Source organism: Prionailurus bengalensis, chromosome A2 (assembly GCF_016509475.1).
Source record: "Prionailurus bengalensis isolate Pbe53 chromosome A2, Fcat_Pben_1.1_paternal_pri, whole genome shotgun sequence".
Lineage (NCBI taxonomy): Eukaryota > Metazoa > Chordata > Mammalia > Carnivora > Felidae > Prionailurus > Prionailurus bengalensis.
Genome location: NC_057348.1, coordinates 1,122,401 through 1,149,390, shown reverse-complemented (window position 1 = coordinate 1,149,390; position 26,990 = coordinate 1,122,401). Strand labels below are relative to the sequence as shown.

The following is a 26,990-nucleotide window of genomic DNA, read 5'->3' as shown; positions in this document are numbered from 1 at the left end:
GCATACCAGGGGTGGCAACAGTGGGTCTGAGGTCAGCCTGTTCTGGGGCCCCGGTAAGGTCACCCGTTCCCATGTAGTAGAAGAGGATGTTGAGGTCTGGGAGATACAGTGCAACCTCAGGGCTGCCCTAATTGTCCCGCCCATCCTAGGTGTCCCCTATAACCCCCCCCCCCCAATTCCCCGTTCCCGGACCCCCAGAGAGAGCCCCAGTAGGGGCTCTCCAGGAAACGGGGCTAGGGCTGGGGCCATCCGAGCTATGTCCTCCTGGGGTGTCATTGGATGCAGGGCTGAGCCAGGGTCTCCCTGGACCTCAGCTAGAGGCCCACTCACCACCAGCTCCTGGAGTGCCCTCTGCGCCACCCTAGAGCGGGAAGGCCTGTCATTCCTGGCAGCTCAGCGTGTGTTGCGGCACCAGGCGGTGGCGAGGCCAGGACCCAGAGCTGCTTCCACATTGCCTTAGTCCGGGGCTTCGTGGGTTTCGCGGCCCCTTTAAGGGGGGGGGGGGGGGGGAGGTACTTCGGTCCAGGGGCGGGGCGACGCCGAGAGGGGTGTGGCTAGGGCGGAAACGGAAGAGGCGGCTTTCGCGCGCTCGGCGGCGGCGGCGGCGGCGGCCGGATCCCGGAGGAGGTGGCGGCGTCGGTGGTAAGTGGCGGCGGCTCGGACCCCGGCAGCCCGCCCGGCTCCCGCGTCCTCCTGCGGGCCTCGTCTTCCCCACGCGCGGAGCGGGCGTGTCCGGGGCCAGCGGAATGGACGCCGAGCGGGGCCGCGCGCCTGTGGGACTCGGGGCTCGGGGTGCTCAGAGCGCGCAGGCTGCTGCCACCGTGGCGGGGTGACCGGCCGCCGACTGCGCGAGGGGTCCCCCCCCACCCCCTTCAGGCTACTCTCGGGGCCCACCCTGCCGGTGGAGCCCAGGCCCGGCCCTCTTGCTGGGAGTCTAGTGTCATTTGTGATAAGAAGGGACGCCTACAAGCAAAACTGGACGTGAGATGTGTACTCGCTGGAGTAGTCTCGGGGCCCAGCTCTCCTCCGCCCTTCCCACCACAGGGCCTTTGCTCGGGTTGGTCTTTGTGACTGATATGCCCTCACTGCGTCCCGGCTTCGTGCGGATGACCCCAGCATGGCTAATGTTTCTTGCTACAGTATTTCTTCCCCAAAGTGCATCCGTCCCCTCGTGCTCCCCCACCCCCACCCCCACCCCGAGGTGCTGCACTTGTCACAGAGCATGTTGTCTTTTGATCCCATCAGAATGCAAACTCCCTGAGAGTCCGGGATCCACAAATGCATCAAGTTGAAAGCAATTTGCTTAGAATTGGAACAAAAATGTTTTCAGATACACAGAGTAAAAAATTTGGAGTTTGTAACGGTGTTGGGTGAAAACTTGGCATCCTTCCGGCCCCTGACCTCCAAGACCTGGCTCCCCTTTCCTGGGGCAGTTTCTTATATGTTAACACAGAAAATCTATGTTTGTACATCCAGTGTATTTATACAAAACTCTGCCCACTGTACATGGGATCCTGTTACTCAGCATAGCTTGGAGAGCACTGTTTGTGTTCTGACGTAGAGATCTAGGTCGTTTGTTTGCATTGAAGCACCATATTGTGTTAGTCCTATAATTGGGTAGAAATTTAGGTTCTTTCTAGGCTTTTTGTAATAAGCAATGCTAGACCGATTATCCTTGTACAAAAGTCTTTGTACCCAAGTAGGAATGTTTTTGTAGGCTAAATTCTTTAGTGCAGGAGTGCTAGGTCAAAGGGCTTTTCGTAGGTCTCTAAATGCCTGTGTGATCTCTCAACAGGTCATACCAAATTGCCTCCCACCACCAAAGGAGGGGCCTAGGGTCCTGCACCTGATGCTTGATTTTGCAGATCTGGTAGGCGTAAAATAGTATTTTTTTATTTTTATTTTTTTACATTTATTTACTTTTTTTTTGATAGAGCAAGACAGAATGTGAGTGGGGGAGGGGCAGAGGAGAGAGGGAGACACAGGATCCGAAGCAGGTTTCAGGCCCTGAGCTGTCAGCACAGAGCCCGACCTGGGGCTGGAACCCACGGACTGTGAGATATGACCTGAGCTGAAGTCGGACACTTAACTGACACCCACCCAGGTGCCCCAAAGTAGTATTTCATCGTAGCTTTGTTTGGGTTTCCTAGAAGTACAATCAAACATCTCAATGGTTTTGTCAGATTTATTTTTATGGTATTTCTACCTCTAATATAGTCATTTCAAAACTGGAAAGTCTGTACATATAAACATGTATATATTTATTTATTTTTAATTTTTTTAATGTTTATTTTTGAGAGAGAGAGAACAAGCAGGGGAGAGGCAGAGAGAGTGGGAGACACAGAATCTGAAACAGGGTCCAGGGTCTGAGCTGTGAGCACAAAGCCCGACGTGGGGCTCAAACCCCCAAACCATGAGATCATGACCTGAGCCGAAGCCAGATGCTTAAACCGACTGAGCCACCGAGGCGCCCCAACATGTATATGTTTAAAAGCCATGTGTATTTTATATTCTTCAACCATTTTTCCATTGCGTTGGTGGTGTTATTGTTTTCTAAGAGCACTTTACATATGAAGGAAATTAGCCTATTTCCTGTTTAAAGTTTTTTTTCCCCCCCCTCAATCTGTAATTTGTTTTTGACTCGGACTGTGTTTTTTCCTTTGATTTCTTTTTTTTTTTTTCCCTTTGATTTCTAAAAAATTCATAGTCATTTGGCCAAGCATTTGAAATCATTATTACTAGGTTTTTTTTTCATTTATGGCTCCTTCATTTTGTGTCATGCTCAGAAATATTTTCTCTACTCCAAGATGATGAAACATTAGATGTATTTTTCTCGAAATGTAATGGTTTCTTTTTTAAATATAGATTTACATTTTTGGTGTAATTTTGGAAAGGGCTTCTGGGAAGGAGTGTGGTGGGAACCAGCAACGTGTCCCCTCCCCCCCCCCCCCCCCCAATCATTCACCCCAAGTCCATTTCTGGCAGAGGCCACTCCCGCCCCTACTGAAGTGTTGCCTTTTTTTTTAAGTTTTTTTTTTTTCATGTTCATTTATTTTTGACACAGAGAGAGAGAGAGACAGGGCATGAGTGGGGGAAGTGTTGCCTTTATCGCACGAGTGTGAGTGGTCTGTCCCCAGACTCTGCTGTCACAGTTCTCCGAACTCCACTGCCTTCTTTATCGAGGGTCCCAAGACCCCGCCTCCGCTCGTTGAAGTCCAGGGAGGACTCTCAACTTGGACTTGGATATATCGCGCGCAATGCTAGTGCCACGTGACAGTCTCATAGAAAGGACTCTGAAAGCTTCAGTGTTTGCCCTCCCCCCCGGCCATGCACAGGGCACCGTGGTGACCTGGGTCGACGCAGGTGGCTGTTCTCAGTCTGACTTGAATAGCACCGGCCCTTGGGGAGTGCTCACCCTGCTTTTCTCCCCTGGTCCTGCCCATTGCTCGGAAGGGATAAACTAAGGCAGGCCTCTGTGGCCCCCGGGCCCCGCTGTCTCCTCTTTCCATGTGGAGCCCTGGGAAGGCTCACCCTCAGCCCCTAGACTGGGGGTGGGGGGGGGTGGGGGAGTTGGGGAGGGGTTGGGCCATGCCGGAGCGGTGATGGGAGGAAGCCTGTGGTACATTCCAGGATGCGCCCCCCCTTCCTTTCTGCTTGGTATGGCCCATGGGCCAGGCTGCCTGGGAGAAGGGCCAACTTTCGGTTCTCCATTTTGTGGATTTTCCAGAACACATGTGTGCACACCCGGCGGCAGCCTTCCCCTGCTGCCCGGCAGGTCCCTTAGCGCGCACCCCGGCAGGGCGCCCCGCGGCTCACCGGCACCTTTGGTCCCCCCCCCCGAGACACCTGACCCGGGACACCTCAGACGCGGGCCCCTGGGTCGCATGGCCTGGGCTCGCCCCGGGGCCCGGAGACCCCGGGGCCCACAGCCTGCGTGGGGGGTGACAGACACAGCTGCCTCGCCGGGCGCGGGCCCCTTTCGAGGGGCGGGTCTGGGGCAGTGTGGGTGCCGCTCGCCCCGGCCGTGGAGCCCAGTCCGGACTTCGTGCAGGGTCCCCAGGACCCGAGGGCCGGTCCGTCCAACCTCTCCTTGCCCCTGGCGACCCTGCTTCCCCGCGTCATCGCGAGGGAGATGGTGGAACCCTGGCTGCTTTCTGTCTCCACCCATCTCCGCGTGAACGGGGGGGGGGGGGGGGGGGGGGGGGCGGCAGGATTCCGGCAGAGCACCCCGTTCCCTCCAGACAGTGGCCGGCTGCTGGAGGAGCACTTGCCCAGCAGGGCCCGGACCGGAGACGGGGCCTCTGGTGGTGCCCCTACTGAGCACCCTGATCCCAGGCCTGGGCGCTCCTGCGGGGCGGGTTACCCGTCGGGGTGCGGGACCCACCTGGGAGCTGGGGGGGCCCCGTGGCTGGGGGTGCCAACCCAGCGTCAGGATCCCCTTCCCTTACACTCAGCACTCCTGTCTCAAGCCAACTCTGGGCCACCGGGGTGGCTGTCCCCACCGTCCCCACTTACAAGGGACATGGCCCAGGAGGAGAAGTCTCGGGGATCCCAGCTGGGCTTAGGCCCTGGGCTCCTGTGGTGCTCAGTCTCTGGACACACACATGCCCCTGCCGGACAGCGGGCTCTGTGCTGTCACACCCCAGTGCGTGGCACCGGGCAGAACACACACCAGAGCCACGGGTGTGTCCATAGCGCGTGCCCGTCGGGCCTGGCCGCTGTCGCTCAGGGGTGCTGAGCCGGGGTACCCTCCGTGGCCACCGCCCAGCCCCGGGGTGAGAGGAGGAGAGGGCCTTAGGGAAGGGCTGTCCTGTCGCTCTGCAGCCTGTCCTCCCACAGCCACGGTCTCCAGAACTTAGGAACTCACGTTTGGGCTCGTGCCTTCTTTTTTCCCATTGCAAACGATGCAACAATATGCAGACCTGCCTGGTTCCGTGTGAGTATTTGGGGGGTACCTTTTTAGGAGTGGAACCGGTGGGTCAAGGAGTACATTTAGTTTTGACAAGACGAAGCAGGGGGTGTAAAAACTCCGTGGTGCCTCCGTGGCAAACTCCCGATACCTTAGGACCCTGTACCCTGTTTGCTTGTAAGTTTTCATCTTTCAGCCTGGGGGGCTCAGTCGGTTGAGTGTCCAACTTCCGCTCAGGTTGTGACCTCACAGTTCGTAGGTTCAAGCCCTGTGTCTGGCTCTGTGCTGACAGCTTGGAGCCTGCAACCTGCTTTGGATTCTGTGTCTCCCTCTCTCTCTGCCCCTCCCCTGCTTGTGCTCTGTCTCTGTTTCTCTCTTAAAAATAAATAAAAATTAATAATTTTTTTTTTTAAATAAAATTTTCATCTTGGGGGCATCTGGCTGACTCAGCCAGTGCAGCCTGCAACTTCTTGATCTCAGGGTTGTGAGTTCGAGCCCCATGTTGGGTGTAGACATTACTTAAAAAAAAAATTTCAGGGGCGCCTGGGTGGCGCAGTCGGTTAAGTGTCCGACTTCAGCCAGGTCACGATCTCGCGGTCCGTGAGTTCGAGCCCCGCGTCGGGCTCTGGGCTGATGGCTCAGAGCCTGGAGCCTGTTTCCGATTCTGTGTCTCCCTCTCTCTCTGCCCCTCCCCCGTTCATGCTCTGTCTCTCTCTGTCCCAAAAATAAAAATTAAAAAAAAAAAAAAAGTTGAAAAAAAATTTTTTTTCAGGGGCACCTGGGTGGCTCAGTCGGTTGAGCGCCCGAGTTCGGCTCGGGTCATGATCTCGCGGTTCGTGAGTTCGAGCCCGGCGTCTGGCTCTGGGCTGACAGCGCGGAGCCTGCAGCCTGCTTCGGATTCTGTGTCTCCCTCTCTCTGCCCTTTCCCCGCTCATGCTCTGTTTCTCAAAGATGAATAAATGTTAAAAAAATTTTTTTAAAAATTTCAGGGGTGCCTGGGTGGCTCTGTCGGTTGAGCGTTCAACTCTTGATTTGGGCTCAGGTCAGGATCTCACGGTTCCTGAGGTTGAGCCCCGTGGATGGCTCTGCCCTGACGGCATGGAGCCTTCTTGGCATTTTCTCTCTCTGCCCCTCCCCATCTTGCTCTCTCTCTCTCTCTGAAATAAACATTTAAAAACCCTTCATCTCGGAATACTTTGGGCTCTACAGAAAAGACAGTAGTGAGTCCCATCTACGTCGCACCTGGTGCCCCTCATGTTAACATCTTGTCGGAACCAAGAAGTTCACGTGCGTTAGCGTTAACCACACTCCAAACTGTATTCCAGTTGTTTCACTAACGTCCTATTCTGTTCCAGCATCCCTCATGCTGTTTACCCATTTTGTCTCCTTAGTCTCTTAAAATAGGACACTCCTTCATGTTTCTTGTGTTTCATGACCTTGACAGTGTTGGGGACTAGTCAGGGGTTTTCTAAGATGTCCCCTGACCTGGGCCTGTCTGAGGCTACGTGAGGGTTATGGGTTTGGGGGAAGAACGAAGCGTCGAGGTGTCCTTTTTGTCACCTCCCATCAAGAGCCCTTGATGCTCCCCGGACATCATCCTGAGTTTGACCTTGATCTTGACCACCTGGCTAAGGTGGGGTCTACCAGGCCTCCCCACAGTCAGGTTACTGCCCTCCCCTTCCCTGCTCTGTTCTCTGGAATCGAGTCCCGGAGTACATCCTACACTTCAGTGGGAGGGATGTGTTTAGAAAAGAAATTTTCATATAGAAAACCATAAAAAAGAAAGGACACATGGCCTGTAATTGCACTGTTTAGGTACCTGCTGACATTTAAAGAGAACAAATAATACATACACACGGGTTCCCAAAAAAGTTGAATTGCATAAAGTATGATTAAAACTATTTCAATGGGTGCCTGGGTGGCTCAGTCAGCCAAGCATCTGACTCTTGATTTTGGCTCAGGTCATGATCTCACGGTTTGTGGGTTTGAGCCCCAAGCCAGGCTCTGCGCTGACAGCACAGAACCTGCTTGGGATTGTCACCCTCTCCCTCTCTCAAAATATTTAAACATAAAAAAACAAAAACAAAAACAAAACTATTAAAAAGAAAGTCTTCACTTAAAAAAAAAAAAAGCTAAGGTCATTCCAGCACGTGTATACACACATTCGCACACTGGAGCTTTGATTCTGACCCTGACCTATCTGGGGCACCTTCCTCGTGGGCACACGGTCTGGGGCATCCGCAGCAGGGATGCCCCCACTTTTTGGAACTCTCCGCTCACCTGTGCCCCCAGGAGTCCCTCCCTTCCACAGCTAGTGACTGCCCCCTGCCCTGCTTGGGTCTTGCAGCCGGGTGAGAGCCCTCCTGACCCCTTGGGAACCATCAGGGCAGGGTAGAGACCGGCCCCAGTCACGGGTGAGGAAACTGAGGTAGAAGAAAGAATGCACTGGCTGCCGTGGGTGTCCCAGCAGGTGTGCACTCAGGCCGCCTCTGTATTTTCCCCAAACCCTGTGCTGCCTCAGCTTTGCCCATAGGCAGGCCACTTCGCTGTTCTCCCCCAGCCTTGGTGTCCTCATCTGTGAAATGCCACTTGTAGGGTCGTAGTGAGAACAGTGACAAAATGAGGCAGAGGTGCGCATGGGGTCAGAGTGGGGCGGGGATGGTCGAGCTGTGCGGGTGACAACTGAGCACAGGTCCCGCGGGTGCCGCACGGGGCTCCCACGCAGGGACTCCTGCCCACAGAGCGGCCGGCACAGCCCGCAGATGAGGTCTGAGATCCCGATTACCGCCAGGAGTAACGACTTGTGGGGCCACCCTGTGGGGAACAACCAGGACGCAGCCCTGACCGCTTTGCTCACATCCTCTGCAAGAAGGTGCCTGCCTCTGCCCTGAGTGTGGCCTCGACCCACACCTGCTCCAGGCCCCAGGTGGGGCTGCTGATGCCACGTTTCCCCAACCACCCCCCCTCTTCCTCCACTCTGTAGGTCGGTGCCCACCTACCACCTATGCCCTGATCTGACTCCCAGCTGCCTTGCCCTAGACCTTGAGCCCCTTGAGGGCAAGATGCTGGGGGGGAATGGCTCTGAGCTCAATAAACATCCCTGGAAGCAACAAATGATTCCTGGCCTCTTTCTTGTCCTGGTCGTTGCCTAAGTTGCTTAAGTGCCCGGTGCAAGCTGTGGGTGGGGGAGCCTCAAGGTGCTTCTTGCCTTGTCTGAACTTGGAGGGCCCTTTCTGTAAAGACTGGGCAGCACCTAGGGGTGTGTGTGGAGGGGATGTCTAAGGCCCCTGAGGGCTGCTGAGTTGGTGGGAGACTGGGGAACCCGCCCAGGTGGTTCACCTCCTAGACCTTTAGAGGCCCAGGGGCCCCAGGCCGGCAGGAACGAGGGCTCCCAGTGCCCACCTGGATGGTCCACGGCCTGTCAAAGGGCCGTTCATCTCTGCGGCCTTCAGTCTGCCGTGTGTCCCTCTCCCGCCCTCCTCAGTACGGCCACGTGCAGGGTGGGGGGCTCAGGGAGGGGCCGAGGGAAGACAGTCGAGGATGGGGCCAGGGTTCCAGCCTCTGTCCACACGCGGGCAAGCAGCTCTGTTCCCAGGAGCCCACCCTGGCCATTGCAAGGCCCTCACAGCCAGCTTAGGAAGGGGCGGTGCTATCGTCACCAGGGAGGGGGCCACCTTGTCCCACTTCCGCGTGACCCTCCCCCCCCCCCCCCCCCCAGCCTCAGACTGCTGGCTTAGGCTGACCCCGGCCATCTGCGTCCTAGCCGCTGTCGAACTCCCTGGCCTGGACGTCCTCAGGGCTTCCACAGGCCCCACTTTTCCCCTCCGAGTCCCAAGGATCCCTGGCCAGCGTCGGGGAACGATGTTCCCGGCCCTTGTGTACCGCCGGGCCAGAATGCTCTGCCTCGCCGAGGGGTCCCGAGCCCGGCCCTTTGCAACCCCACCCGTCTCCTCTTCCCGATGCCCCGACCCCGCTCCTCCTCCAGCGGACACCGGCCTTCCCCACCCGTGAGCGGGGCGCAGGAAGAGAGACGAATGCAGGTTCACTGGGCGGGGCGCCCCACTCCTCCCTTGTCCAGCCGCGGGGCTCCGGGAAAGGCGAGAGGGATTCCCGCAGAAGGGGGCGAAGGAACGAAGGGGAGCGCGGTCCGGCAGGGCCCAGGTCGGGGGAGAGAAGAGGGGGGGGGAAGGGTCGCGCACGTGGCCGGGGGGCGGGGCTGGCCGCTTCCGCACCCCCACCCGGCCACGTGGGGAGCGAAGCCCTCCCCCATCGAGAACGGGGGCGCGCCCGGGGCCGGGGTGGAAGCGTCCGGGGAAGGGGCGGGCTCCCGCCGGCCGCGCGCCCTGGCGTGGGGTGGGCGCGCCCGCGAGGGGGCGGGGCGCGCGCCGGGAAGGGAGGGAGGGCTGCGCCGGGAGGGGGTGGGGCCGTCCGGGGAGGGAAGGAGGGACGTGCCGGGACGGGGCGGAGCGCTCCCGGGAGGGAGGATCATACCGGGGGAGGGCGGAGCTTGCCGGCGTGGGGAGGGGGTACTCCGAGAAGGGCCCGGGGGCGCGCGCCGCGGGTTACGGAGGCGGGGTCTCCGGCTGGGGGCCCGCGTGGGGAGGGCGCGCTTGGAGAAGCAGGCGGGGGCGCGCTCCAGGGCCGGAGTGGGCGCGCCGGGGGCGGCTCCTTCGGCCCGGACCCCGCCCCCGGCGGCCGCGCGCCGCTGGCAGGGCGGTGGAGGGCGCGCCGGGCGGGGGGCGTGGCCGCGCGCCCCGAGGGGGCGTCCTCCGGGCGGGGCGGGCCGCGGCCGCCCCCGCGGGCTCCGGTGCGTCAGGGCGCGTCAGGCGGGGCGGGGCGGGCCGAGCGCGGGCGGCGGCGGCGGCGGCGCGCGCCGGCCTCCTCCTCCTCCTCCTCCTCCTCCTCCTCCGCCTCCCGCACTCGAGCAGCCGCCGCCGGCCGGACGGGCACCGCTCCCGCCGCCTCCTTTCAGCCCGCTCGGCCCGCGCCGCGCGCCTTTGCCCGGCATGTCGGCGGCCGTGGCGTGCGTGGATTACTTCGCTGCCGACGTGCTCATGGCCATCTCCTCCGGCGCGGTGGTGCACCGCGGGCGACCGGGCCCCGAGGGCGCGGGCCCCGCCGCCGGCTTGGAGGTGCGCGCGCCGCGCCGCGAGGCCGCCCCACCCGGGCCCCCGGGCCCGCCACCGCCGCCCCCCGCCGCCTCCGGCCCGGGCCCCGCCGCCGCCACCGCCGCCGCCGCCGCGCCCCACCTGCTGGCCGCCAGCATCCTGGCCGACCTGCGCAGCGGGCCCGGCGCCGCCCCGGGGGGCGCCTCGCCCGCCTCCTCCTCCTCGGCCGCCTCGTCCCCGTCCTCCGGCCGCGCCCCCGGCGCCGCGCCCGCCGCCGCCAAGAGCCACCGCTGTCCCTTCCCGGGCTGCGCCAAGGCGTACTACAAGTCCTCACACCTCAAGTCGCACCTGCGGACGCACACAGGTGAGCCCCGCTCCCCTGTCCCGCGCGCGCGCGCGGTCTCCTGCGCCCCTTCCCCCTCCGGGACCCCAAAACTGCGTGGCGCGTGGGGGGCGGGGAGGGGGGCGCGCCCGAGCCGCCGCCGCGCCGGCCGGGCGGGCGGGGCCTCGGTGGGTGGGGCGCGCGCAGGGGGCGTGGCGGCCACGCGGTCGGGCGGCGCGCGGTTGGCGGGCGCGACGGTGGTGGCTGCAGGCGCTCTCGGGGCGCGCGGCGCGATGGGGTCCGTGGGCGGGATCGGGGCTCCCGGACCGTCCCCTCCCCCCTCGGCTCCGTTTCTCCTTAATTTCCTGTGGCGTTTGGGTCTGGGGAGTGGATACTGTGGTTGGAGCACGTAGCTCTGAGATGGTTGTGTTTTCCTTTCCCTGTCTCAGTTTCCCTATCTGGAGAGGGAGGAGGAGCCGCGCCGCCGCCTCCGGGGTGGCATCGAGGATTCACCCCCGAGGGCAGCAGAGCGCCTGGCGCGGGAGCCGGGGTGGGGGGGGGGGTGCCCGCGCGTTTTTTTTTTTTTTTTTTCCTTATGAGTTTTAATACGGCGGAGGGCGGGGCTGAGAGTGAGGGTTGGGGCTAGAGTCGGGGTGGGGTGGGGAGAGGGATTTGAAAGGGGACCCTTGAGGGAGTCAGGTCCTCATCGCGTTTGGAGGCAGGCTTTGGGGGAGGGTTCAGCGACATTTGTCACCTCTCACAGCCGAGCGGGGGGGGGGGGTGCGGCGAGGGGACGCCTGGAGGAGTCTGAGGCAGGGCCGCCGTCATCACTCTGTCACCCCCTCCCTTGTCCCCCTCTGGGTCCACCACCCTCGACGCTGAGAATGCTCTCCAGCTGGGAGTTTGGGGTGTCAGGGCGAAGGTGGGTCTTGGTGGCTGGCCTGGGCTTGAGTGTGGAAGGCGGTCCTGCCCTGGCGGTGGGCATCTGGCCACCGGCTGTGAGGGTGTACTTCGATTGCAGCCCTGCCCCTCTCCAGCACAAGGCCTATTCTGGAGCTCAGTTTTTTCATCTGTGTAAAGGGCTCACGAAAGTCTGCCTTCTGAACGTCACTGTTTCTCGTGTCGCAACACTGGCTCTGTGGACACACTCTCATTGTGGAGAGAGGGCAAGAAAGCAGGGCTGGCCATAGTGGTGTGGTGGGGACATGGTGGGGCAGCCTCAGGCCATTTGCAAGGCCTCGGATGCCAGGCGCCCTCCTCCCTGCTCTGCCCCCCTCCCTGCCTCATGTCTTGTTCAGTCCCCATCCTGTCCACAGGGACATACAGGCTCTGCTTGCTAGTGGGCGTAAGGCAGGACAGGGCAGCCAGGGCAGACTTGAGGGGGGAGGGTCTGTATTTCCTGCAGGATCCTCTGTCCTTTTCTGAGCAGTCCCTGGGTGTTACCTACACTTTGAGGCACTGAGGCGTGTGTGAGGGACACCTGGGGGGCCGTGAACACAGAGAGGCATCTTTATGTGGATCTGAGGGCAGATTCCTCTCTGGGTGGGGGGCTGGGGTCAGGGCAGAGCTCTGGCTCCTGCTAGGTGAGTTTGCCTGTCTGAACAATGGGGGTGCTGGAGCGGGAGACCAGCCAGAGAGGGACCTTGTTTCTCCCACTGTATTCCTCCGCCTGTCCTAGGTAATCGTTGCCTGGCGAGGCTCTGGTGCACTGATTTGCTTTTCCCTTCTGGGTCGGTTGAAGGGGGTGGCCAGGCCACCTCCTACAGCAGCTCCCAAGAGACCCTCCTCTAGGGTGTCCTGGAGTGCTTCAGAGCCTCCATGGGCCCCCAGGCAGTGGCGGCCGTCTCCCTAAGCCCTGGGAGAGGAGGGACTCCTTACTGGGCCCAGGACGCCAATGTGGTCATCCGTGTTTTAAACGAGAAAATTGGGCTCATCTGGGGAGTGTCCCAGGGGAGGGTGGCCTCCCTGGATGGATCCCTAGTGCCAGTGCGAACTGTAACTCTGGGTATCCTCTCCCAAAGCCCTCTTTCATAATTATCGTGTGGGGACCCAGAGAACGCAGCTCCTGGGCCAACCCTGCTATTCCTGAGATTGGAAATCCTGGACTTAGGCACCCCTGGTGTTCTGTTTCTCGAGGGTTCCACACACTTGTCTGCTTAAGACTGTGGGTTCAGTGTATCTGTGACCCCCACCCCCCCCCACCCCGGACCACAGAGCCCCGCGTAGCTTTTCTGGCACCTAGTTGGGGGTGGGGGGAGTCGCTGCCTTATACCTGGCTTGGGGGTGGGGAAGCCATGCCTGTCCCTGGTGCCCCAAGGCTAGCTTGGTGTTGCCCATTCACAGGGGCTGGCCTGGGGACAGATGTGACGAGGAACAATAATTAGAGGTCAGCTGTCTGCCGATTGTCCCCAGAGGCCTGTCTCCCCTGCTCTGCCTGAGGTTCACTCCTCCTCTCAGTAAAGGGAATGAACTCCAAACCCAGCCTAGCTCCATTTTACAGATGAACAGACCGGGATCAGGTGCCTGGCCAGGGTCAGGTGTGGTACCCCCACCGCCCCTGCTCCGCTTGGCTTGGGGGTGGTGAGGCTGGGAGGGCAGTGGAGTCTTTCAGAGGGCCACCCAGCTGCAGGGGCAGGGCTGTCCTGTGCTCCCCCGGGGCCTGGCCTGCAGCCCCGGCACAGAGCTCTCCTGTGTGGGGTGGGCAGGCACTTCGGAAGCTTCAGGAGAAGTTGACGCTGTTGCTATGGATACGGAGATGAGAGGAGATGGGGCGGGGGTGGGAGGAGAGGCTGGCTGGCTGCTCCCTGCTCTCCCAACCTCCAGATCCGGACTGCTCCCCTGCCCCAGAGCCCCCAGCTCTGAGCACGCGGTGAGCCCTGCGCCTTCTGGGGTCTCAGGCTCCTTCCTGGCAAGAGGGAGTCAGATCTGGAAGTGGAGCTTCTAGGCCAAGGTCTGATCCCCGGGGCACAGCTGATGCCATTCTCTGTGGGGCGTCCTGGGCACCTTGGGGAGTTCCGCAACATCCCTGGCCTTGCTCACTCCATCCCAGGAATCCCAGGAACGTACCCGGTTGCGACCAATGACAGATGTCCCCTGGGGGAGTTGCAAGGTCATCCCCCAGGAGAGACCCCCTGTTTTACTCTAAAACCCTCTCTCCTTAAGTTTGAGGAAAATCAGGTAAGGGTCCAGTGTGGTGCAAGGTACTGCGGGGAGAGCCCAGTCCCTGTGCCCTTATATTCTGGAACCTTGGGAGGGGGTGACAGTGGCAGTGATGGAGGAAGAGGCTTCTCAGCTGATAGGATGGGGTCCTGTGGGGCAGGAAGGGGTGTGTCCCCAGAAAGGGGACCACACCCTGGCCTCAGGGGATGGGGGCAAGGGCCCTGGGGCATGAGTTTTGAGGATGAGGTGGAGAAGTGAGGTGGGGAGGGTCAGAGCAGGTGAAGGGTTCCATTTAATCCCAAGGGCAGGGTGGAGGGTGGGCAGGAAGGCAGGCCCGGCTTTGCAGAGGAAAATCCGTTTATGGAGCAGGGATTAGGGTCCCGGGAGAGGGGTTGAGGAAGGCTGTGGTAGGGGAGGGAGAGGGGTGGGCCAACCCACAAACCGGGGCCAAGTAAGAAGCCCCAGGACCCGGAGAGTAGGAGGTGGCTAGGGTGAACCCTAGTTTTTCTGACTGAGCAGCCCAAAGGGGGGCAGGGCAGCAGAGGTGGTATTCTTTGCTGAAGAGCCCCCCCCCCCCAGGGGAGAAGTAGATGGGGAAACTGAGGCCAGGAGGGGAAGCAGGCATCGCCCTCCCAGGGCTGAGCCGACGTAGACCCCACCCTCTCCCCCTGGCGGAGCTGTGAGCTCCTTTAAGGACAGGTGGGGTTCAGGAGACTGGTGGCTTATAGGGGGCAGGGTAGGACACTGCCAGGCCGGAGGGGGTGGGGGTGGCCTGTGAACTCCCTCCTGTAGCAGGCAGGGTGCAGAGAGCAGCTGGAACTGACTTTAGGTGCCCGTGCTATAACTGGGGAGCGCGGGAGGGCCCCCAACATTGTGGGGGGTGATAACCACCCCCGCCCAGGCTCCCTGATAAACGTGGCCCAGATGGCCTGGGAGCAGGGAAGCGATACCAGTTCCAGGAGCCGGCCGCCAGGGGAGTGAGGGCTGGAGGGCCGGCCCTCACTGTCACCCTTGCCCAGCACTGTTCTCCCCATCACACATGCTGGGGGGGGGCGGTGGGGGTGGCTGGGGGCAGTGTTACCCTGTCATCCCCAGGCACCAAGAGCCCCCATGCCAAGGATGCCCGTCTGGGTGCCAAGCGGGTGATGGCAGTGTGGGTCTTCAAGGAGGAAGGGGGGATGAGGGGCTGCACGTGGTTGGCCCTTTAAACAAATGGTAGTGGGAGCCCCCACCTGGGGGGGTGGGGGCAGGGCGGGGAGGAGGGGTGAACCGCAGGATGAACCAACAGTTAAGCCAGCAGCCCAAGCTTGGCTGGGAGCTCTCCCAGCTGTAGACTCTCTCCACAGATGCGTTAGGTGCCCATGGCATGCCAGGCCTGTGCCCTCAGCTTTGCAGTCAGGTGAGGGGGCAGATATCACACCTAGGAGATGCTAAGCACAAGGTTATTGAAGCTAAGAAGGGGGACAGTGAAGTGCACCAGCGGGGTAAAAGGTAAACACTTTCGGGTTTGATCCCGGATCAGGGAGTAGCTCTGGGAGTTCGGAGGGCAGAGCACAGACTGGGCGGCTCAGCCCCAAGCCTATGGGCTACTGCGCCAGTCCAGGCAGGAGCTGGAGTCTAGAGCCAGGGTGGGGTCTGGAGATATTGTGAAGGCGTTACTGATGGGATTTGCTGCCCGGTACCACGCAGGCCAAGGTGAGGGATAGAGAGATGACTGGGGGATGCCTGCCTTAGTTTTCGTGGCAACAGCACAGTGCTTGAAAGGGGAACCCTATGGGAGGAGCTGGGACGTGGGGTGGGGTAGGTGGGAAGCCTTGGCTTTTCGGGGGCAGGGCCCGGGGGTGGTTAAAATCACAGAACATGGGGCGTTTTGGTGGGTCAGTCAGTTGAGCGTCTGACTCTTGATCTCAGCTCAGGTCGTGGTCTCACAGTTCCGGAGATGGAGCTGACCGCACAGAACCTGCTTGGGATTCTCTCTCGCTTTCCCTCTGCCTCCCTGTCCCCCTCGCACACTCCCTTTCTCAAATAAATTAAGGAAATAATAATAATAAAATCCCAGAACGGGGCACCTGGCCGGCTCAGTAGGTGGAGCATGGAACTCTTCGTCTCGGGGTGAGATTGAGCCCCACATTGGGTGTAGAGATCACTTAAAAACTATGAAATAAAATCGCAGAATAGCCCAGCCTCCCGTGGGCTGGTCTTTGTAAAGCCATAATGGCTACTTGAAGGGGACCCCCTGCCCTGCTCTCCAGACCTCAGCATCTATTTTCCACCTTTCTGCTGTATTTCCAGAACTGCTCTCTGGGCTCTTTCTGGACTACTCAGGGGCCGTTTTCAGGTAGTCTCAGCTGCTCCCCGACTTCTGTAGCTCTGTGAGAGTGCTCCCTCACTCGTCTTCCCCCATTCAGTCTTCCTGGTAGGTGGGCGTTTGTTCCGGTCAGCTGGCAGACACCCCTCCCTACCCCTAGGGATGACCTCAGGAGGTCACGGTGAAGGTTAGTTGTCAGAGCCCTGGTCCTTGGCCCCTGGCCCTGCGGGGGGGGGGGGGGGGCACCCACCCCACGCAGGCCAAGCCGTCCTGGCTCAGGGATCACCTTTGCTCTGTCCTGTATCAGGTCTCAGGACCTCTTGGCCTCCGTTTTTCTGAGCCTGCACGGCACTGTGGTGGCCCCAACTGTCCCGAGGTCACCCCAGCCCAAGTCAAAAGGTTATGTCCACCAGGGCCCCGCCCACCACATCTTCCTCTAGTCCCTGTTCCAGTCTGCTTTGGGGCAGCCGGTGGCCGTACCTAGGGTCCCCTCCGGCTCTGAGCTTCCCGATTGCTCCCCACCAACCTCCTGGCTAGTGGGCTGTGGGAGGGTGACAGGGCCTGGTATCTTGCAGGCATTCGCTCGACGTTGTGGGGGCGGCGGGAAGCCTCCGCGCCCAGGTCTCCACCACCCGCGTGTGCACGTGAGCGCCCCAGCAACTGCGTGTGGGGCGGGGCTGGCGGGCGTCCAGCCGGCGGCAAGTCGACCCCGACCCCCCCCCCCCCCCCCCCCGCCCTAGAGGGAGCGGGACCACGTGAGCGAGGCCGGCTGGGCTGCGGATGTCCCCGCCGCCACCGAGCTACGTGCGGCAGCTGTGTTCCCGGCGGCTGCATGTGTCCTGCCCCAGTGGGCGCTGGCACCGCTCTTGCAACCTGCTCATCGCAAAGTAGAACTGCCGGAGGAGGGGAGGCTGGGAGGCGGGTACTAGTCCCGCCGCCCGAAATGGGGAAGTGAGCCAACTGCGGGGCGCGCCAGCAGCGGGATGCCCGCCCCCCCCTCCGCCCCGCCTGCGCCCTGCAAGATGGCGACAGGACTGCACGCCCCTCGGAAGGGGCGCCGCTCCCCCTGGCACCGGGTCTGGTCTAAAGCCAGCAGCCCCGCCTCCAAAACCGGACTCCCCTCCCCCAGACTGCAGCCCCGGGGAACTGTCAGATCCAGGCCTTCCGCCATCCAGGTGGGGTAGGGGTCCTTTCCGGGCTGTTTTGAGCTCCGTGGTTCCGTAGACGTTGCCCTTGCTGAGACCCCTCCCCCTGCCTTCTGGATTGTTCCAGGGAAGGGTGCAGCCCCAGAGATTTAGGGTCTTCGAGGCAGACCTTGGGCATAGTTGTGTAACCTCCCCTCCCCCCCAGGGGTAGGTGACAAGCTCACCTGGATTCACAGTCTCCTGGGGCATGCGCCGCCCCAGGCGTGAGCCTGAGCCACAGGCAACCCACAAGAAATCTTGGGGGGACCGCTGGACTCCACCTCCTCCTTTGGTGCTGGTGGTAGCCAGGAAGAAGGGGTGGGGGAGGGGAAGTTTTGGTCCCGCTCTTTCCTGGGCCCTGGGAGATGGCAGGAGCCCCTCTGCCTCTTCTGACCCCTACTCCCCTCCCCCACCCCTCCCCAGCGGTTCTCCCCGGGACAGTCCCTTAGCTTTCAGAGCAGAGATGTTCCTGGCCTACCCTGTTCCCCCCACGGCCACAGGTCTGTCCCGTGGGCCCTCCTGCTGGCTCCTGGTTACCTCCACCATCGGTCCTGTTTGGCGAGCCTTTCTCTGATCCTAGACCGTGTACCTTCTTCTGGGTGTGTTCCCTGAGACAAGGTCAGCCTGGGTCACTGCAGGGCCAGCATGTAACCCAGGATGTGACCACCCTGACCGCTCTGTAGCCTCCCCCAATCCCAGCGCTCTACCTTCCTATGTGGGGCTCCATCCAGTGCCACAAAGGGTATAGCACAGGGGTGCGGGCATCACGGATCGGTGCCCACATTCTGTCCACACCCCCACCACACACACACTCCAGAACTCGTGGACAAAGCAACGCCTGGGGAGTCCAGGGTTCCAGGTGCCGGGCGCGGGGCGCAAGGGTGCAAGCTCCAGGATGCTTATCACCCCTTGGCCTGGGGCATGGCGGGGTCCCCGGTGGACCCTGCGTAGAGGTGGGGCCCTCGGCGCTCCCGGGTCGGCCGGGGAGATGCGGACAACACTCGCTGGGTGTCGGGCTGAAGCGTTCTGGGGCTGAGACCCCAGACGCGAGGGGTGGGTGGGGACAGGCGCTCGGGGCTGGCAGCGCCGTTCGGTTCACGGCAGGATGGGCGAGGCCAGCCGGGGAGGTGGGAGGGGTCTGCAGAGGAAGTTGCAGGGTGGCGGCCCGCCCCTCCCCTCACGGTCTGTTCCGCGGGGGCGGGGGCGGGGTGAGGCCAGTGGCCGTGGCCTCCAGGCCCTCCCCTTCCCGGCGGCCGTCTGGGCCTGGGCCTCGTGCCCTCCTCCTCCCTCTGCCCCTGTGTGGGGCTGCAGGTGGCCCTAGAGGCCCTTCACGTGTTCTCCATCCATAGAGGGGCCACAAGGGTCAGTGGGTCGTTGGGCCACGGGAATCCGCCCAGGCACCCCCACACCGACTTTGCGTCCGGGGTGGTCATTTTCAAAAGGAGGGGGCCAACGGGTTGTGAACACCTGAGAGCCTCCGGTAAGCTCCAAAGGAGAGCGGAGGTGGAGGTGGGGACGGCGGGATCCATTTGCATCGGGAGAAGCCCCTGCAAAACCCCGCATGCGTTCCGAGCAGGCGCGCACGTGTGTGTGGCTCGTGCACCGCGAGACCTTGTCACGGATGTCACGGAGGCGGTGCGGTGGTGCCGCGGGGGCGGGCCTGGAAGGGCTCGGGCTCCGCACGGTCTTCTTTTAACGCACGGAAACTGCTCGTGGAATTACTACGCGTTCATAGGAAAGAAAGGGCAGGAATACTAATTAGGGGTTCTTGAAGTGAGTGGGGCTTTCCTCTGCACATTTCCACGTGTTGAATTCACGCCCGGAGTTCAGCCTCTAGAACGGGGCGGGGGGGGGGGCCGAGTTGCCCCGCCCCCTCCCCCCCCCCCCCCCCCCCCCCCACTGACCACGCTGTCTGCCCTCTGCCTCCTCTGCCCAGGTGAACGCCCCTTTGCCTGTGACTGGCCTGGCTGCGACAAGAAGTTCGCGCGCTCCGACGAGCTGGCGCGCCACCACCGGACGCACACCGGCGAGAAGCGCTTTCCCTGCCCCCTCTGCTCCAAGCGCTTCACCCGGAGCGACCACCTGACCAAGCACGCGCGCCGCCACCCCGGCTTCCGCCCGGAACTGCTCCGGCGCCCGGGCGCCCGCAGCACCTCGCCCAGCGACTCGCTGCCCTGCAGTCTGGCGGGCAGCCCCGCGCCCAGCCCCGCGCCCAGCCCGGCCCCCTCTGGCCTGTAAGGGCCCTAGTCCAGCCCACCCTGCCGCACCCCTGCTGGGCCTGGGCCTGGAGCACCAGCAAAACGCCTGCTGTCCACAGCCCGGGGCGGGCCACGGACCGACAGCCGGTGTCCCCGACACTGGGGGGGGGGGGGGTGGTGGCCCTTGGGAGGGGTGGCTGGGGCCCCGTGTGTGTAAATAGCCATGTCGGATAACTCTCTTCCTATGTGTTAAACAGGAACCCCAGGTGGGCAGCCGGCCGGCGCTCCCCTCCCCCCATCGCCACCTCCCTGCTTCGGAGAGGGTGGGTCTGGGGGGAGTGGCCCAGGAAAGGGGCATGTAACCAGTGCTCAGACTTGGCCCCCCAGCCCTCCTCTCCAGGTTGGGATGATGTGTGCAAAGAGCCATAGATGAACCGGGGGTTCCCGCGGCCCCACCCCCACCCCGCCCGGGGCCCCCCACCCCACTGAAAGCCATTGGAGACGTTCAGGGAATTGGGGTGCGGCTCCAGCCGCCCCCATCCGGGTATTCAATCTCAGGTGTCCACAGATTCTGCCCTGCCACCCGGCTCCCCAGCAGTGGGGGCAGGGTGGGGAGGGGGGAGGCCGGGAGGGGGGAGGCAGTAGGGTCCAGGTTTTGCTCCTAAAACTGGGGTAGGGAGGGAGAGAAAGGGGTTCTTCCAAAGAGCATTTTGACTCTCGTTTGGGGAAGGTGGATAACACGGGCTGGGGCAGATGCCTGCTTATTTATTTTCCTCTGTCTCTGCTGGTAGGAAGGAGGGGGGCAGTGAGCGGCCCCCCTCTGGGTGGGTGTGTGAGTGTGTGAGTGAGGACTGCTCCCTTCGGGGTAGAGTCCCCAGCATTGGCCTTCCGTAGCATCACATGACAATCAATCCCTCCTGTTTGGGACCATGACAGTCATTGAGCATCGGGCAGCCCTTCCCTGCAGGTGCCCCTGGACCAGAGGTTGAGGTCCTGCTTTGCAAGGGCAGGAAGCATGAGGGCTGACCCCTGAACCCCATGGGATAGCTCGCTTTTTTGGACCGGATAGAATATTTTTTCAGGCGCCAATCCCTTTCTTGATCTGGGCCCCATGGGTGGTCCATTGTCCTCAGGGGGTGTGGGTGTTGGGGGGAGGTCTGTATGATCCCTACTTATGGTAGGGAGGGGTAAGCGCCATGAGCCCTCCTGGTGTCTTCCCACTGTGGCTTCGGTTGGATTTCATTTTGGGTAGGGACTGAGGGCCGTGCCCTAGAATGGGACAGACCCAGGGTCCCTGTCCCAAGACCCTGAAAGGACCTATCGCCCACTGTTGGCTGCAGGAGGTTTTTGGCACCCACGTGTGTTCCAGAACCCTTCTGTCTCCCCACTGGGGGCTGGGGATCTGGATGGCGGTGTGGACTGGACCTGCCTTGGCAGGATCAGGGGGTGGGTGCCTGGGGTCCTGGGGAGGAGGCCAGGGAAGCCCTTTGGAGCTGGGCTGGGAAGGGTCTTCTGGCCCAGTCTCTGGGCAGATCTTGGCAGGGCTGGCCCATTCGTGCCCTTAAACCCTCCCTGCCAGCAGTGTTGGTGAGATGCCTTAGTCTGTGGGGGCAGGCTGGGGTCCCATTTTCCTTTATGTCTTTATGGACGTCCTCCTGATTGTCCCATCCCTGGCTGGTGCCTGTCCACAGGACGTGAAGTGTGGGTCTGAGGGCCCAGGAGGCCGAGGACGCGTCCCTGGCCCCTCTCCCGTGTCCAGGGGTCTGGCCAGACCTGTGCCCCTCCTCCCCCAAGGAGCTGGAGGTCACTGGGACCTGGTTCCAGCCACTTCGCTGTGGCATCTCAGGGGGAGGGCCCCAAGGGACTCGTGCTGTCAGGTGGCGCCCCCCCCCCCCCTTACCCTGCCCTGCCTGGCCTTTTCCTTGTATTTAATTAAACAAGCCCTTTTTTAAACCTGACTCTGGTGACTGTGTGGTCTTTCTCACCTCTGGCCTTCAACCGGAGAACTCTCTGAGTCTCTGTGTCCCACGCAACAGGGTAGCCCCCAGGTCACCAGCGTCCCGCTGCAGAAAGTGAGGCAGCGGGGCCCTGAATCCCGGGACCTGGTGGGGGCATGGGATGACGCCCCCTCAGCCCTAAGGCCTGGGGAGGGGGCTGCTGGAAGCAGAGCGCGCTGCCGTCCCGTGTCACCCACGCCTCTCGCAGCTGCGCCCCCCTCCTTCCCGCTCGGTTACCCGGCAACCGAGGCGCGGTGACACGGCACCCGGGGGCGTCCCGCGCCCGCCCCCTTCCGGCACCGGGAGCCGGGCGACAGGGGAGCCTGCGCCGCTGGGGCTGCTCGTGGGCGTGACAGGGCTCCTCCCCAGAGGGTCCCCCGCCCCCGCTGTCTGTGCCCCGCCTGGCCCCTGTGCCCAGGGGGCTGCCCACGTTCCGCACGCCGGCCGTGTGCCAGCTCCCGACTGGAGGCGGGGGGGGGGGGGGGGGGGGCCTTGGTGAGGGCTTGGCGTCCCCGGGAGCACCGAGAAGCCGATGAGGGTCTCGGACCCCTTCCTAGGAGATAGACACCCAGATTCCAGCGGTCTCCCGAGCCCCGAGGGCGGGTGTGGCTTGGGCGGGGAGCCAGACCCTCCCCAGGGCCTCCCCGGAGTCCGTCCCCGGGGAAGGCGGAGGCTGCGCCCTCTGGCGGCCGCCCCTGTCATTGCACCGCCGGCTCCCGCCGCGCCCTCCTCGGGGTCCGGGGTCCGGCCCTGGCGGCCGCGCAGGTGGCCCTCAACCCGAGCGCGGGGCCCTCGCCCTTTCTCGAGGTCGGCCTCCCTGTTGCATCCCCCTGGCTCCTGCTTCACTTTGTCCCCCTTTCTACTGGCTTCTGTCCCGCAGGCCCGCCGACGTTGCTCCTTGGACCCCTGTCCCACTGTCCCTCTCCAGCTCTTCTGGCCTTTCTGCAGCCTTTGGGCAGAGTTCCTGGAATTCGGGGAACGCAGCCCCTGCCTCCAGTCTCTCTTGGACACCATCCCACGTGCTCCGAACAGCTCGAAGATGTCCCCCTCCTGCCTTCTCGACACTCCCTGGTCATGCGGCCTCGGGGACCCCTGACCCTCCCCGATGCCCCCCACCCCCACCCCAGGCTAATGTTCCCCTCTGTGCTTCTTGTATGCTCACCTCCCCTGTGTGCAGACGATACTCCCTGGTCCGACACCAGGACCTCACCCTCAACTCCAGACCCTGAAGGTGCCAACTCTCACCCCCAGGCCGCCCAATCCCATCCCCACCTCGGGCACTGGTACCCCCATGTTTCCTGGCGCGGAGGCCCAAATCCTTGACCTTGACTCAGTCTGACTACCACACCCATTTCCATCAGGAAATCTCCCCGGAGTTTTCAGAGCACATCCGAAATCTGCCCACTTGTACCCGGTCCTGGCGTCCTCCCAGTCCACCACCTCGTCTCCTCAGGCAGTCTCCCGCACCCTGGTCCCCGGGGTCGCGCGGTCCCACCGTCGCCCCGCCCCCGTCCGCCCTCCCCTCAGCGGCCACCAGAGAACGGTCGTGAGCACCCGAGTCAGGTCCCGCCCCCTAATGCCTGCAGCCCTCGGAGGCTCCCACCTCCCTCCGCGTGAAAGCCTAAGTCCTCACGGAAGTCCCCAAGGCCCTGTGCGACCTGCCCCCATCCCCTGCATCCCTTCCATTCCTCCGTGTTTCCCGCTTGCCCACTCTGCTCCAGCCACGCGGACCTCCCCTCGGTTCCTCCAACACGCAGGCCTGGTGCTGCCCCCAGGGCCTTTGCACAGACTGTGCCTGCTGCCTGGAATACCCTTCCCCCTCTTTAGAACTGTTCATATCCCACCGTCCTCAGAGGACTACACGGACCACCTCTTAGTCCCCTACCCTGTTCTACTCCCCCCCCCCCCCCCCCAGAGCACTTAAATCATGCTATATCATTTACTTATTTCCAATTGTCTGTCTCCCCCACTGAGAACACTACTCCCACCAGGGTCGGGATCTCTGCCTCGTTCACCGATGTTTCTAGCACTGTGTCTGGCAGATAGTAGGTACTCGGTGAATATTTGCTGAATGGATGACCAAGGCCATCCTCGGGCGTGGATGGAGACCAGGCCGGCTCTGGCAGAGGGGGGCCCTCGCTTCACCTCGCACGCGCCGTCAGACCACTCTCAGGGGCTCACCCTTCTGTTATTGGCGATGACAGGTGTTGAGAGACCCCTGCGTGAGGGGCCTCGGGGCCCCAGGTGGCCGCTGGACCCAAGGGTGGCCAACTGTTCATACAGAGGCTGGGACGGCAGCTTTTAGGTAACGTCTCCCCAAGTTTTAAACATGGGCGGCAACAGATTTATATCGTTTGAAAAACTAGTACAGCACTCAAAAAACCTAGTCCCCAAACACGCACATTGAAAACAAACACACGCTGCACAGCAGCACAGAGCACAACGCCCAGAGAGCGGCAGCCAGGTGCCCTTGACAGGTGAGCGGACATGACCGTGTCCACCGCGCACGCGCACATCCCACGGCCGGGAGCAGGAGGGAGGCGCCCACACCCGGCGCCCCGCGGACGGGACCCCGAACACAGGCGCGCCGCGGGACAGACTCTGAACACACGACGCTCAGGGAGGGAACCAGACGCGAGAGGCCACACGGGGTGTGAGTCCTCGTGTGTGAAACGTCCAGAACGGGCTCGTCCACGGCCAGGAGGGGGGCTCGTGGGGGCCGGGCAGGGGGAGGGCGTGCTGGGGGGAGGTGATGGCTGATGGAGACGGGGTTTCTTTTTGGTTTCAGAATATTCTGGAATTACACAGAGGTGATGGTTGCACAGAACAGTGAATGTACCAAATGCCCCCGAATTCTCACTTTTTTAAATCAAGTAATTATTTTTTTTGTAATTTTTTAATGTTTATTTTTAAGAGAGAGAGAAAGTGCCAATGCAGGAGGGGCAGAGAGAGAGGGAGAGACCGAGAATCCCAAGCAGGCTCTGTGCTGTCAGCACAGAGCCCCACAAGGGGCTCAAACCCACGAACCATGAGATCATGACCTGAATCGAAATCAAGAGTTGAACGCTTAACCAACTGAGCCACCCAGGCGCCCTATTAATTTATTTATTAAAGTTTATTTAGTTTGCGAGAGAGAGAGAGAGAGAGAGAGAGAGAGAGAGAGATTGCAAGTGGGGGAGGGGCAGAGAGAGAGGGAGAGAGAATCAGAATCCCAAGCAGGCTCCATGCTGTCAGCAGAGAGCCTGATGCGGGGCTCAGACTCACAAACCGTGAGATCATGACCTGAGCTGAAGTCGGATGCCTAACCGACTGAGCCACCCAGGTGCTGAGTTTTCACTTTTAAAATGATTAATTTGGGGGGCACCTGGGTGGCTCAGTTGGTAGAGCATGTGATTCTTGACCTCAGAGTCATAAGTTCAAGCCCCATGTGGGGGGTAGAGGTTACTTAACAATAAAGTCTTAAAAAAATAAAATAAAATGATTAGTTTTGTTAATGTGAACTTCCCCTAAATAAAAAAGGGGAACGAAGCGGGGAAGAATTTGTCCAGGATGCCCTGTTGTCCCATCCACCCCTGCCCGCATTTCTTGTTTTCAGTCACTAAAGTCTTATCCCAGTTAGCACACATCACATACGGTTTTCCGCACCCGCCTAGAACTGAGGACACATTCCTTCCTTGAACATTCATTGATCCATGTTACAGATGTGTGTTCAGGTCCTGTGTCCAGCCGGGTCCTGTGGTCACGGGCCCTGGCCCTGAGGTTCCCTTAGTCCGATAAGGGGTGGGAGGAGGCAGATGTGAAAAAAATTTGTTCGCTGTCTGGGATAGAAAATGTTGTGAGGCTGCCGTGGCGGGAGACCCTCGGGGAGAAATGTGGTTGTTAATTGGAGAAACCCCACTTCATCCTCCTCCGTGGCTCCCGACCCTTTGTGGCTCCCCATTGCCCTCCTGGTTTGGACAACAAGCACCCTCGCACATTCACAGCCGCAGGTTGCCTCTTGCCTGGACACTTGCTCAAGAAAGAGTGTCTGTGCTCAGAATCCCCCCCGCAATATTCCGTGCACCCTCCACTGTCAACGCTTACTGCGTTGGAAACCAGGGGCTCTCGGTGATATGGCCAAAGAGGCAAGGGCTCTCCGCCCTCAGGGCCCACTGACCAGCCACCAGACAGACTTCGGACAAAAATCAGATCGTGTCCTCTGGAGAGTCATCTCTGACTCTCTCCACCCCACCTGCCCTCCATTACTGTCCTTCTTAGTCAATTAATTTGTAATTGCGGTAAAAATACATAACAAAACGTTCCCTTTTAACCACTTGTGAGAGTACAGTTCACTGGCATTAAGCAAACGCACACTGCTGTGCAGCCACCCCCACCATCCATCTCCAGAACTTTCCATCTCCCCAAACTGAGACTCAGTCCCCATGAAGCACCGACTCCCTGTCCCCGGGCCTCTCCTGGGCTCCCACCATCTACTCTGTCCCTGTGGACGGGGCTCCTCCAGGGACCCCCTGTGAGTTGGGCCACACAGGATGTTGCCCTTCTGTGTCTGGCTTCTGTCACTGCGCACAGGGTCCTCCGGGTCCGTCCACGTGGTGGCAGGTGGCAGGACGTCCTTTCTTCTTCAGGCTGAATAACAACATTTCATTACATGGACAAACCACATTTTGCGTACCCACTCACCTGTTGGTAGATAAGGGCTGTTCCCATCTCTTGGCTGTTGTGAATTATGCTGCTGTGAACAGGGGTGTACAAATACCTCTTCAGGACCCTTCCTTCCGTTCTTTTGGATATACAACCCAAAGTGAGATTGCTGTATCATAGGGTAGCTCCCTTTTAAACTTTTTGAGGAACGACCGTACTATTTTGGCCGCACCATTTTATAATCCCACCAACATACATAGTATGGATTATAAATATGTTTACATATATACTATATATAAGTTTATATACTTATGTGTGTGTGTGTGTATATATATATATATATATATATATATATATATATATATACTGTGTGTGTTCATATACATATATGAACTTGAACTCAGGACCCTGAGATCAAGAGTCACTCGCTCCACCGACTGAGCCAGCCAGGCGCTGCATTCTTACAATTTTTCATTAAGATGTTGTCCTAACCCTCCAGGCTCCAGGGACCCTCCCCTCCCCACCATATCCCTCCTTTGTCCAGGTCAAGGTAGCATCTAGGGTAGATCTTGGTATACACTAGGCACGCAATTTTATGTGAACACATGAATGAGTGAGAACGGGATTCTTGTGGGTCCGGGACAAGAGTCCAGCGGGGAGAAAGGAAGCACTCATTGACTCAAGTCAGCTGCACACCAGGGCGGAGGTAAGCTTTAGGGGTAAACGGAGCAGGTTCCCAGGCACAAGACGCGCCTGTAGGGCTCGCCTCGTCCGGCAGGGGGCACTTCAGGGCAACGTGTTCCTAAAACGCAAATTAATAGCAAATGCATGACAGCTGATCCTGACGGACTTCGTTGTTGTTGTTGTTGTTGTTTTTGATCAGGCGCGCAGTAGACAGCCCAGGCGCCGTCGGGGCCTCGGGCTCAAGATGGCTTTGCTGCCATAGCTCAGGGCCGGGCGGCGGCGCCGGCGAAGCCCCTGGAGGCCGCAGGCGGGGCCGCCCGCACCCTCCGTCCCTCCCCCCGCGGCCACCTGTCCCTGCCCACGGGTCCGCGAAGCGCCTCGGCTCCTCGAGGGCTGGAGTTTCTGATCAGGCGCGCTGCGGGCAGCCGCTCCCGGGGTCCCTTGCGGCGGCGTCCCGGGGGCCTGCGGGGGCCTCGGAGC

General features: G+C 60.9%; 2 protein-coding genes across 2 annotated transcripts; both read left to right on the top strand.

Annotated features, from left to right (window-relative positions):
- Positions 1 to 256: 256 nt before the first annotated feature.
- LOC122486532 lies at positions 257 to 9,164 on the top strand. The gene is made up of 5 exons (XM_043585892.1): positions 257 to 418; positions 559 to 642; positions 1,796 to 1,870; positions 7,651 to 7,781; positions 7,893 to 9,164. Exons 1-5 carry the CDS (start codon positions 257 to 259, stop codon positions 8,059 to 8,061), a joined length of 621 nt encoding a protein of 206 aa, XP_043441827.1. The 3' UTR covers positions 8,062 to 9,164.
- A 600-nt stretch (positions 9,165 to 9,764) lies between these two features.
- KLF16 (Kruppel like factor 16) lies at positions 9,765 to 21,143 on the top strand. The gene is made up of 2 exons (XM_043590177.1): positions 9,765 to 10,381; positions 18,927 to 21,143. Exons 1-2 carry the CDS (start codon positions 9,916 to 9,918, stop codon positions 19,226 to 19,228), a joined length of 768 nt encoding a protein of 255 aa, XP_043446112.1. The 5' UTR covers positions 9,765 to 9,915; the 3' UTR covers positions 19,229 to 21,143.
- Positions 21,144 to 26,990: the final 5,847 nt, after the last annotated feature.